The sequence below is a fragment of the Gymnoscopelus microlampas genome, assembly GCF_963454915.1.
Source record: "Gymnoscopelus microlampas genome assembly, chromosome: 8".
Lineage (NCBI taxonomy): Eukaryota > Metazoa > Chordata > Actinopteri > Myctophiformes > Myctophidae > Gymnoscopelus > Gymnoscopelus microlampas.
In genome coordinates, this window is record NC_139945.1 from 38,401,317 (window position 1) to 38,413,523 (window position 12,207).

At 49.8% G+C, this 12,207-nt stretch overlaps 1 protein-coding gene across 1 annotated transcript in view; it reads left to right on the forward strand.

Annotated features, from left to right (window-relative positions):
* dchs1a (dachsous cadherin-related 1a) overlaps window positions 1-12,207 on the forward strand; it is a 111,500-nt gene that overhangs the window by 73,455 nt on the left and 25,838 nt on the right. Inside the window, exon 3 of the mRNA XM_084064827.1 lies at window positions 10,385-10,573. Within this exon, the coding sequence (XP_083920953.1) occupies window positions 10,385-10,573 (189 nt within the window). The remainder of the gene's footprint in view (window positions 1-10,384; window positions 10,574-12,207) is intronic.

A 12,207-nucleotide genomic window follows, 5' to 3' on the forward strand; every position in this document is an offset into this window, starting at 1 on the left:
GCTGGCTTCAGTGGTTTCGGCTCTGTATCATTCATTTATTCTTAGTACTTTGTGCCAAAAAAAAAGTTTTTACAGTAGAGCAGTCGCGTGCAGGTCATATGAGGTCAGTCCAGTATCCACAGTGAAATCCTCAGTGTAAATGAGCTCTCAGAGTTTAAATGAGTAGTTCACCCAAGAACGACTTATTTTCTATCAATTACACACCCCATGAAGCCTTGAATTCATGGAGATTTTTTCATTTTTGTCGCATTCCATGTCCAACAATATAAAAGAGATCTTCAAAGCCTCTTCCAGTTCTGGATCTCTGTCTGACATCACAGTGAGTGAAGACACCACATGGACCAGAGGTCTTTGGAGCGTCCAAAAACCTCAGGCTCTTTACCCTAGCTGGACACACATTGCAAAAATAGATCACTGCAAGTGCAGATGTCTTCTTGATCTGTTCTGTGTTTAATGCTTACGGCTGTGTTATCTATATCTATCTGTCCGTCCGTCTATCTGTCTGTCTATCTAAAAATGCACAAATTCATGAATCCTGTTCACTTAATTGGTCGACCATCAGATAACGTGGCAGGTCTGGCAGGTTCCTGGATTGTGATGGGTACAACAGAGAGCCCTCGGCCCTGGTTATCTTTGGATACCCCAGGCTTGTTTTACTTAAGGCTCGGCCAAACGTTCCCCTTCCCCTGCTGATAAGCCAGCTCCCATCATGCTTCACTCACATACGCTGAGTGTAGAGGGAATACTGCTGGCTGCCGACAGTGATCTAAAGAGCCCCCTTTAACTTTTGAACTATTCATTCAATTTAAAAAAAAGGAGACATCTAGCATGACATCTATATATTTCTGTGGGCAGGAACAAAGACTGTGGAGAATGAGGAGAGAGGCATCCAGGATACGATTTCTCTGCTCTACTGCAGTCAGTGGACACCAGTAGGACAGGGGTCTTCAACAGGGGGTCCGGGACCCCTAGGGGGTCCTCAGAGTTACTACAGGGGGTCACAACGCCTCGCGCTGCGAGGCGTTGTGAGCTTGTAGATCGGCTATTTTTTGGCAAAGAGGTGTTTGGTGTAAAGGGAAAAAAGAGCAGACCAAGTAAACAAAAAAAGTTAAATCTGAAACACAATTTTATGCAATATAGAGGGGGTCCCTGCTTCATCTCTCACTCAGCTAGGGGGTCCTTGGCCTGAAAACGTTGAAGACCCCTGCAGTAGGAGGAAGTGGGTGGTGGGAATTCTCTCCTCCTGCAGAGCAGAACATTTTTATGAGTGGCATATATCAATTAACTTTCTTGTTGCTAATTATACCTGCCCATCTAAATATCTAACTACCACTGCAGAGGAGGGATTCATTTAGTCACAATTAAAGTCAAGGTCCATGATTAATGATGGACATTTAGTCATGAAAAGGACCCATGGGATTTGGAAATGGATGCTGGAAGTGTGTTTTCTTTTTTGCCAAGATGTGACATGAAGAGTTGTGTAGCATGTGTGTGATGGTGAATGAAGTACTGTCTGCCTGTGGTGACTTTGTTGAAGAATTCTCACATTATGCAATATCCTAAGTGCACATCGATCTTCGTTAGTGGCTTTATGAGAGTCTTTTCACATTTTAAAAGAGATTTACACTTCCCTCCCTCCTGGGTTTGATTTATTATAATCTTCTCCGTCAGACTTTTATGAAAGCCATTTCCATGCCAGAGTCCTGATTTTATTGGGCTATCCTCATCTCTTAGGATGCATGGTTTGTGGCTTGGCTAATTGCACTGCTCTCATTTCGTCTACATCAGGCCTCAGTACAGAAATCATTTTGTATGGGTGGTTGGCAGAGGATAATCCCATGGACTGACAGGCCTCTCCATTCCAGAATGACACTGATATGCTGTTATTAACCTATAAATGAGGGTAGAATTGAAATGCCAGTCTCTGGTGATTTGAAGATCGACTGACAGATTGCTTTAGGCGTGCTATTTCGAGCGGTTGAGATTTATGCAAATTTGATTGTGCTGCTTATTCTATTACATTCTTAAAAAAGCTGTGCACTTAACTCACAGAATATACAGTGTTCTTCCCAGGCTCTCCATACCACATATGTTTCTAAATATACTCTCCGGCTATATACTTTATGGCTAGCTTTGGTTGCAGTGAGAGCTATGTAATTAGAGTAAAGCGAAGGATATCCACTTCATGTAGCTGAATTGTATGGTTTTGAGTAAAGTTAGTACAAGGTGTGCACATTTATAAGTCATGTGTTGTCACACGAATAATAACGGAGTGAAATATCTGTTTAACCCATTCAATCCGGGAACGCATCTCTGTCATTTTAGATGTCTTTGGCTATTCCAAAATAGAAGATATACAAGCTCATAGCGCCCGTGCTGTGAGCTTTGAATCTTTGAATCTATATATTTTTTAAGCGAACATTTGTAACAGCAGATCTACAAGCTCATAGCGCGGCACCAGGTGCCGTGCTGTGAGCTTGTAGATCTGCTGTTTTTGAATAGCCAAATAAATCAAAAAATGACACACAGTTGCGTTCCTGGTCTTAATGGGTTAAAGAATACTGTTGTTTTTTTTGCCAGTCTTTTGTCAGGGTAAAAGACTGACTAACTGTGTACTGCACTTTAACAGCTATCAAAGGACTGAAACCTTGGCCAACCTGGGATGCACTTACATAGATGTGCTCGCTATTCTTCTTTAATCAAATTTCTGATTACATGACTAAATCTCTGAATCCCCTGACTTTACTGTCAGACAGGCCATTATCTTCTCAACACATGGTACAATACTTTATTCTACACATCTTTATACCTGTATGACTCGCTCCTTTCTTGCTCCTTTCCAAAGAGTGAGGTGGAAACCTTGTATGTCCAAAACTTTTCAGGAAATGGAAAAAAATAACCTGTTCCAATGGATCTAATGTAGTTGTAGTCTAGTCACAAGCTCTTGTTATTACTTTTAATTGGTTCAATATTTATAAAACCACTTGACAAAACATGGCACAATGCGACATGTTGTGAGCTGGTAGATCTACTTTTTAGGCTACTTTCGTGCGGCACTCGTATGACAAACTAGGATATTAATTGACCAAAAAACATAAAAAAACGTTAAATATGGAGATACAAGGTTTCTATAGTTTACAACTATTCATTATTGTGAATGTGCTACTACTTGCTCTTGCAGGCAGCATAATCAATTCAGACCTGTTTCGTTTGGCTTCTAGTTCATTTCCCTCAAAGGTTTCCAGCACACTTTTCAGATGGATACTATTGTGTGTGACCCCCACCCTTTATAGAACTTTATTGTTTTCAATTGTGAGAGTAGAAAGTACTTCAGCTTTAACTCACCATAATAACATTCATTCTCTGTTGATATTCCAGATGTTATCAACCAGCTCGCTTTTCAGCTTCTCGTATCATAAATATAAATGTCAGTATGGTGCAATGGTGTTTTAACATGTCTTAAGCAAAAGAAAACACTCAATAGGCTCCAAATTGTACAGAATGGTGCTGCTGGGCTTTTAACTAAAACCAGCAGAAGACACTGGCAACCTACACTGGTTGTCTGTCTCCTTTAGGATTAATTTTAAGATGGAGTCTTTGGTTATACTTTTCTTCAAACATCTCACTCACATACTCGCACAATATCCTTCTAGCTGATACAAATATACATACTGATGCAAATGTGTGTATTATCAACACAATTTAAAAAGACTATTAAGATACAGACGTGATCCCAGGCATGTCCTTGTGGTTTATTATTCTTCACTTTGGTCTGTCTCTGCCAGCTCACTCACTCCTTCACACCACTCAGTCCCTGAGAGGATCTCCAGTTGAATGTGCAGGGCCTGCTCTCTGTCGAGTCCCCCTCACCCCCCCATCTGCCATCTGCTTCGGCAGAACACGGCTGAAGGCTCTATTACCGCACGCCAAATCTTCATCACCTCCAATAAGTGATTTCCATCTACACACACTCATACCAATGTCATCTTTAAAAAATAGTCTGCTTTTGATAAGCGTGGCTTGTTTTATTTTCCCTGGCAGAGCTCCTGATGAATTCTCCTTCACTTGTGCAGAAGCGTCACCCCGTGCTGAGTTGTTGGGGGGGCTTCTTTTTTCTTTAATTACCACTTTCTAAAAAAGAATGATTTATAAAACGGACTTAAAGAAGGAGAATTCTCATCAACTTGTGAGGCTTAAACCCAAATGTAATCTCTCTCAAGCTGCGAAGCCCAGCCAACACTTGCAAACAATTATCCCGCTGGTACCCAGGGGCCCAATCTGATTGGCCTGTTTGCCTTACGCCGTCTTGGGAGCTCCTATGGTAATTGAGTCGGCTCCCTGGCTGATGGCTTGTGAGCTGCTTTTATAACTCCAGTGGTTCCAGTCCTGTGTAGATGTGGAGCATTATTGAAACCAGACTGCAAGGGGGGCATTACATGAGAGCATAATGTGCTGCACTGAAGCGTACTGTGTGGTATCCCGCTGTTCCCCAGTTGTCCCTGTCACTGTCCTGTGCAGACAGACGCCACTCCTGTGGAAGGCAGTTTTCTCTCCTGGCAGCCCTCCCACTCCCAGGGTCTGTCATAGTCATCCCCCCCCCCTCTCTCTCCTCCCATCCCCTCCCCTCTGCTTGCTGCTCACTGCCAAAGGGGCCCTTTGGCCTCACACTCTTACTCAGTTAAACAACAGAAGAAGGGGTCCAAAGATGCTCTCAAACAACACCTGGTGTGGTGTATTATTTCTGCTATTGGGGGGATGAATTGACTCCCACATCCCTAGGGAATTTAGATTTGTTGGTGTTCTGTTCTGTCTAATATACTGTGGGACACTGATCAAGGCCAAGACACAGATAGGCAGGGTACAAGCCCAATGAAGGGTTTTTATTCAACCTCTTAGCTCAGAGAGCTCTTGTTATTACGTTATTTGGCAAACTTAAATCATAATAGGGAAAACAACATAAATTCCTCCCAGGTCTGGGGACATTTTCCATTCACATTCACATTTGGTGTTTAAAGCTCGATCCATCAGGTTGCCTATGAAAATAAAAGAGACATTCTTTTAGTTCTCAAATTCACACACAAAGTCATTTAACGGTGTAGGGAATTTAATGTGGGATCTCACTCACCGCCCGAAAGCACCTGTCCAGTCACCAGGAGAGCCAGTGGAGAATGAGGCAGAGTGGCTGCGCTTTTAAATGTTTGTGGGCCACACCTAACTGGCCAGCGCAGGTGTGCGGAGTTGGGGCTGATTCATAATGAGGACAGGTAGGTACCGCCCCTCTATGACGTGTCCCAGGCTGCGCTGCTGTCTGTCTGGCCTCTCTCTGCCTCTCTCCCACTGCTTCTCCCTGGTGAGGTGCTTACCTGTCGGGCGGCGCCCTAGTGAGACTCCACATATCCCCCCCCTAAGCCCACCGCCTGTGCCGGGGGCTTCATTTCCTTCCTCCTCATACATCCTGGACAGGGCGTCTGCGTGCGGGATGTCCTTTCCAGGCCGGTGCTCCACCCTAAAGTTGTAGTCCTGGAGTTCCAAGAACCAGCGCGTCACCCTCGCGTTCCTGTCCTTGTTTGTCGCCATCCACTTCAATGGTGCGTGATCTGTAATGAGAGTGAAAGTGCGTCCCCATAGATAGTAGCGGAGGTGGTGTATGGCCCACTTCACCGCCAAACACTCTTTTTCAACTGTTGCATAGTTTTTCTCGTGGTCTAACAGCTTCCTGCTCACATACGTCACTGGGTGTTCCTCGCCATCGATGACCTGGGCGAGGACCGCTCCGAGCCCGGTGCCGGACGCGTCCGTGTGCAGGAGGAACGGCTGGCTGAAGTCGGGGGCCTTTAACACCGGCTCCTCACAGAGTGCGCTCTTCAGCCGCTGAAACGCCGTCTCCGTTTCGTCCGTCCAGGTTACGTGGTGCGGTAGTTTCTGCCTGGTTAACTCATACAGCGGGGCTGCAACAGTAGAGTAATTGTTAATAAACTTCTGATAATATGATATTAGTCCGAGAAACGACTTTACTTGTTTTTTCGTAGTGGGACGGGGCCAGTCCCGGACGCGCTCCACCTTGCGCGTCTGTGGCTTCACACAGCCCCGGCCAATCGTGTAGCCGAGGTAGTCGGTCTCGGTCAGCCCGAGACGGCACTTCTTGGCGTTGGCGGTCAGCCCGGCGCGTCTGAGGGCCTCGATTACTGCGTCTAGGTGCTGTAGGTGTCGGCCCCAGTCGCAGCTGTGTATGACGATGTCGTCCAGGTAGGCTGCGGCGTAGGCGCGGTGCGGCCGCAGGATTCGGTCCATGAGCCGCTGGAACGTGGCGGGGGCCCCGTGTACGCCGAACGGCAGCACCGTGTACTGGTAGAGGCCCTCGGGTGTGGAGAAGGCCGTCTTTGCTTTGGCCCGGTCCGTCAGTGGTACCTGCCAGTACCCCTTGGTCAGGTCGAGGGTGCTGACGAACCGGGCCGGGCCGAGGCGCTCGATGAGCTCATCGACGCGCGGCATCGGATAGGCGTCGAACGTGGAAACGTCATTCAGCTTCCTGAAATCGTTGCAGAACCGCAGGGAGCCGTCTGGCTTGGGGACGATAACAATGGGGCTGGACCAGGGGCTGTACGACTCCTCGATGACGCCGAGCTCCAACATCTTGGCCACCTCTTCTTTAATCGCCACCCGTCTAGCTTCTGGAATCCGGTAGGGCCGTTGGCGCACCACTTTCCCTGGTGTGGTGCGTATGTCATGCCGTATGGCGTTCGTCCGTCCAGGCAGGTCGGAGAATACGTCTCGGCTCCGTCCCAGCAGCTCCTTGACGTCCTGGCTCTGCGCGGGGGAGAGGTCCTCTCCGAGGGGAACCGGGGGCAGGCTCGGCGGGGCGGACGTGGCGAGTAGGGCGGGCAGGGACAGCGGCGGCGTGGCGTTCCACTTCTTCAATATGTTGATGTGGTATATCTGGTGGCCCTTCCTCCGGCCGGGCTGTGCCACCTTATAGTCGACGGGCCCCATCTTCTCGACCACCTCATACGGCCCTTGCCATTTGGCGAGGAATTTGCACTCGCTGCTGGGAACGAGGACCAACACCTTCTCCCCCACCTGGAGCTCACGGAGAGTGGCGCCCCGGTTGTACGTGCGCGCCTGGTCCCGCTGCGCCTGCTCCATATGCTCACGCACCAGGGGCCAGATCGCCTTGGCCCTGGCCTGGAGGCGCTCAATGTGGTCCACGACGCTGCGGTGGGGGGAGGGTTGACTCTCCCAGGTCTCCTTGGCGATGTCGAGCAATCCACGGGGTCTCCTGCCGTACACCAGTTCGAAGGGGGAGAACCCCGTGGACGCCTGCGGCACTTCCCTGATGGCAAACAGTACAAAAGGGATCAACTGGTCCCAGTCTTTCCCATCAACAGTGGTTAGTTTTTTCAACATTTTCTTTAGTGTCTGATTAAATCTCTCCACGAGACCGTCAGTCTGAGGGTGATATACAGAGGTGCGTATACGTTTCACTTTTAGCCATTTGTACAGCAGCGTCATAACCCTCGACATAAAACACGTGCCTTGATCAGTAAGGACCTCCTCGGCTATCCCCACCCGGCTAAACATCATCATAAGTTCGTGGGCCACGGCTTTGGCCGAGGCGGTCCGTAGGGGAATGGCCTCTGGATATCGAGTGGCATAATCAAGAATTACCAGAATGTAGCGGTGTCCGCGGCCGGACTTTGGCAGCGGGCCCACGATGTCCATGGCGAGACGTGAGAATGGCGTGCTGATGATGGGTAGCGGGACCAGTGGGTTGTGGAACGTGGGTCGGGGGGCGGACTTCTGACACTCCGGGCAGCCCTTGCAAAAATCTTCCACGGCCCGCTTAACACCGGGCCAGTAGAAGCGGGCTAGAATGCGCTCGTGTGTCTTTTTCACCCCCAGGTGAGCACCCAACTGGTGCGTGTGTGCTAGGTACAGGACTCGTGACACATATGATTTAGGCACAAGCAGTTGTTCTAACGTTTCCCCCCCCTCGTCTATCACTCCTCTATACAATAGTCCATTTTTAACAAGAAAGTACGGGGGCTTTAGTGTACTCACCCCGTCACATTTCTTCCCATCAATGGCGGCGACACTCTGACGCGCCATCTCCAGCGTGGGATCGCACCACTGGGCGGTGGCGTACTCCCCCCCCCTCGGGGTTTCGGGCGACTCGGGCCTGGGGAATTCGGCGAACGGGTCGGGGTCGCTCGCCGCAGTCGAGACGGCGCGGCCTGGCGGAGAATGGACCTCCTCTTCTCCTGCGCTCGCCTCCTCGTCGTCCGCTGCTGGGGCGCCTGGAGCCTCTTCTGGCGAGGCGCCGCTCTCGGAGCCGGGGGAGGTGGGCCGAAACGCCGGGCAGGCGTGTAGTGGAGCTGGGGGTCCGCTGCGCTCTGCGCGGCGGCGTCGTCGGTGGGGCGGCTTCTTTTGCAGGCCGGGCTTCCAGTACCGCTCGAATAGGACGCAGTCCACGCCGATCAACAGCGGCACGGGGAGGTTCGGCACCACCCCCGCTGGCACCACGGCGTCTCCCCGTGGTGTCTGGACCCGCAGCTGCGTCACCGGGTAGTGGCGGACGTCGCCGTGTACACACGACACGGGCACGGTGGCGGTGGAGAGGCGGCCTGCCAGGTCGGCGCGGACCAGGGTGACGGCGCTGCCCGAGTCGAGGAGCGCGTGGGCGTCAGCGCCGTCTATCTTCACCGGCAGTCGGGCGTGGCGTCGAGGTCCAGTACCGGTGTGCAGGCAGGGGCGAGCCGGGTCGGAGCTGGCGGCGGTTCCCATGGACACGTCGCGGTCTCGGTCGGGGCAGGACCAGGAAATGTGGTCGGCTTGGCCACATACATAGCAGCGTCTCTGCTGGGCGCCCCGGCCGGGGCCCTCGGCGACGGCCGCGTCGGTGCGGTTGGTGGACGGCGGTGGCGGCTGGGCCCTCCGGCGGTCACGGCTGGGTTTTCCGTCTGGCGCCGTCTTGGGTGCGTCAGCGCGCGTGGACCTCATCATCTCAACGCTGACTTGGTGATTTTCCAACAGAGCTACGAGGGCCTCCAGTGAGGTTGGGCTCACCTGCGAGGCGTAGCGGCGTGCGTCGGGCGGCAAGGATCGGATGCATCTGTCAATGACGATTCGGTCGATTATGGGTGGCTCTCCTCCACTCGTCAGCCAGCTGTGCGTGGTGCGTAACAGGCTCGCTATTTGGGGCCGAGGTGGCTGGGCCGGCTGGTAGGCCCAGTGGTGGAACCGCTGCGCCCGGGCGGGCAGGCTGTAGCCCTGGCTGGCCAATATCGCTTCTTTTAGCTTACGATAGTCTCTGGCATCTGCCATGGTCAGGTCGCGACAGACCCGCTGTGACTCGCCCGTCAGGAAAGGCGCCAGGAGCGAGGCCCACTCTGCTGCCGGCCATCTCTCCCTGGCTGCGGTCCGCTCGAATACCTCAAGATAAGCTTCTATGTCGTCGTCTGGTGACAATTTAGTGAGCACCTCCCGCGGTGCGCGAGTCGTAGAAACATCTCTGGAGATGCGGTCGATTAATTTTTGTACCGCTGCCTGTAAGTCAGTTTGGCTTTTCAGAAGCGCAGTTAAAGCGGTAGAGTGCTCCATGCTGTGGCTTCTTGACGTAGATCAGTGTACCCGTGTTCTCCACCATATGTGGGACACTGATCAAGGCCAAGACACAGATAGGCAGGGTACAAGCCCAATGAAGGGTTTTTATTCAACCTCTTAGCTCAGAGAGCTCTTGTTATTACGTTATTTGGCAAACTTAAATCATAATAGGGAAAACAACATAAATTCCTCCCAGGTCTGGGGACATTTTCCATTCACATTCACATTTGGTGTTTAAAGCTCGATCCATCAGGTTGCCTATGAAAATAAAAGAGACATTCTTTTAGTTCTCAAATTCACACACAAAGTCATTTAACGGTGTAGGGAATTTAATGTGGGATCTCACTCACCGCCCGAAAGCACCTGTCCAGTCACCAGGAGAGCCAGTGGAGAATGAGGCAGAGTGGCTGCGCTTTTAAATGTTTGTGGGCCACACCTAACTGGCCAGCGCAGGTGTGCGGAGTTGGGGCTGATTCATAATGAGGACAGGTAGGTACCGCCCCTCTATGACGTGTCCCAGGCTGCGCTGCTGTCTGTCTGGCCTCTCTCTGCCTCTCTCCCACTGCTTCTCCCTGGTGAGGTGCTTACCTGTCGGGCGGCGCCCTAGTGAGACTCCACAATACATATATGTACGTGTTTCATGATGAGGATGAATTATCGTACAAATAAATCTTTACACTACAAATTTCCATCAATCCATTATAGTCCATGTACTATAATGTAATTTCTTTAAGCTTTCTTAAAGCTTTTTTTAACCAATAGCCTATTGTCTTCTTCTCCGCAGGTGACGGCAACAGATGCAGACAGTGGTTCCTTTGGGTCCATTACCTACTCTCTGGGCTCTGGCATCAACAGTGCTGTACCATCTCAGTTCACCATCGGCAAAGAGACGGGCCAGATCTGCACAAGCGTCACACTGGACAGGGACCAGGGGCCGACCAGCTACGACTTCACTGTGACTGCAGTGGACGGGGTGAGCTACCCAATATGAATCCATTCAATCATTGAGTAATCCCATAAACACAGCAGTGCTGCATTTCACAGTGACAAGAGAGAAAAGGCCTAGCAAGACAAAGCAAGCAAGAAGCTTTTTCTTTCTTTTTCATTTGGGCATGTACTGTAGCAGACGTTCTTATCCAGAGTCACTTACATGTGTGAATCAGAGTAAGCAGACTAAGCATGAACTGTTGTCAACAAATGACAGGGTAAATAGTGACATAAGTAGAGTGCAAAGAAAGCAAAGCAGTGCTTCATAGAAAATAGGATACAATCAACAATCCTAGCATCTGTCTAAAAAATACGCTATCTACATTACATTCTTAACATTTGTGGTCAAGCTAAACAGCATATCTGCAGTATACTGTAACTAGTATCTATCAAAAGGTGACAAGAAGGGATACAAGGACAGATGAGTGTTAGGGGGTGAGGTTAAGTCTGAAGAGGCGAGTTTTCAGACGGCAGCAGGAAATCTGGCGTGAGTCTGCAGTTCTGACAGCAAGGGGGATTTTATTCCACAGTTTTGGAGCCAGGAAGGAGAAGAGTCTACTCTAAGACGTGTGGAGCGTTGTCCAGGGTGTTTTAGAGAAAGCTCAAACAGCCTGCTTGTGTTAGCTGATCAAAGTGAGTGGGAAGGGTTGTAGGGTTGGATCATGTCCTGAAGATATGGGGGTGGCATGCCTCTCGTAGCCTTGTAGGCCAACACCAGTGTTTTGTCAGCCAATGAACAGAACACAAAGACGTGACGTGAACATTTTTGGAAGACCAGGCATGCTGCAGCAGTCTGGATCAGTTCATATTTGGGCAGCCAAAAAAAAAAGATAAATTCTGCATGGCACTTTATGTCAGCCTACGGTGGTGTTGTGCAAAAGAAGTGAGATTGTATATCTACTATTTTCACTAATTTTGAAAACCTTTCACCCATAATGACATGCCCAAAATAGGGACACCAGGTTGAAAGTGGTGGTTAAAAGTAAACAGTTAAAAATGAAGGGAAATTACTACAGTCATGTTAAAGCAATCAGTTGGAGAAATGCCTCAACTGTCAGGCAGTAATATTTAACAAGTTGGAGTGCTGCCTCCCTGCTTCTTACCACCTGGTCTAAATGAAAAGCCTGTACTGTAGTCTCTCCCAATGAAAAGACTGTGAAACAGGCGGTTGGGCTATAGTGGCTGAGCCCTCTCACCCTCCACAGGTCCTGACAGATTGCTGTTTCCCCTGGGAAACTATCAATCTGTAAATCCCTGCACAAAACTGCGGGGACCATATTTTAGAGGCAATACTATACATCCAATTTTAACAGGGTTACTGCTGCGTTTTACTTGCATCGTTAATGTGCTCCAAAGCTTACATTCAGGTGATATTTTTTTCTGTTAAACCAGTTGGTCATGATTTACTGCAGGGGTTCCCAAACTTTTCCATGCCAAGGACCCCCAAATAGCCATAGCCTCTGGGCTGCTGCCCCCCTATTGCGTAACAGCTTTTAAAAAACCCAGAAAATAATAAAAAATAGCCGATCTACAAGCTCACAACCCCTGGAGGGGCCACCACTTTGAAAATGCAACCCCCACTTTGAAAACGACTGATTTACTGTAGCCTACATGTGACGG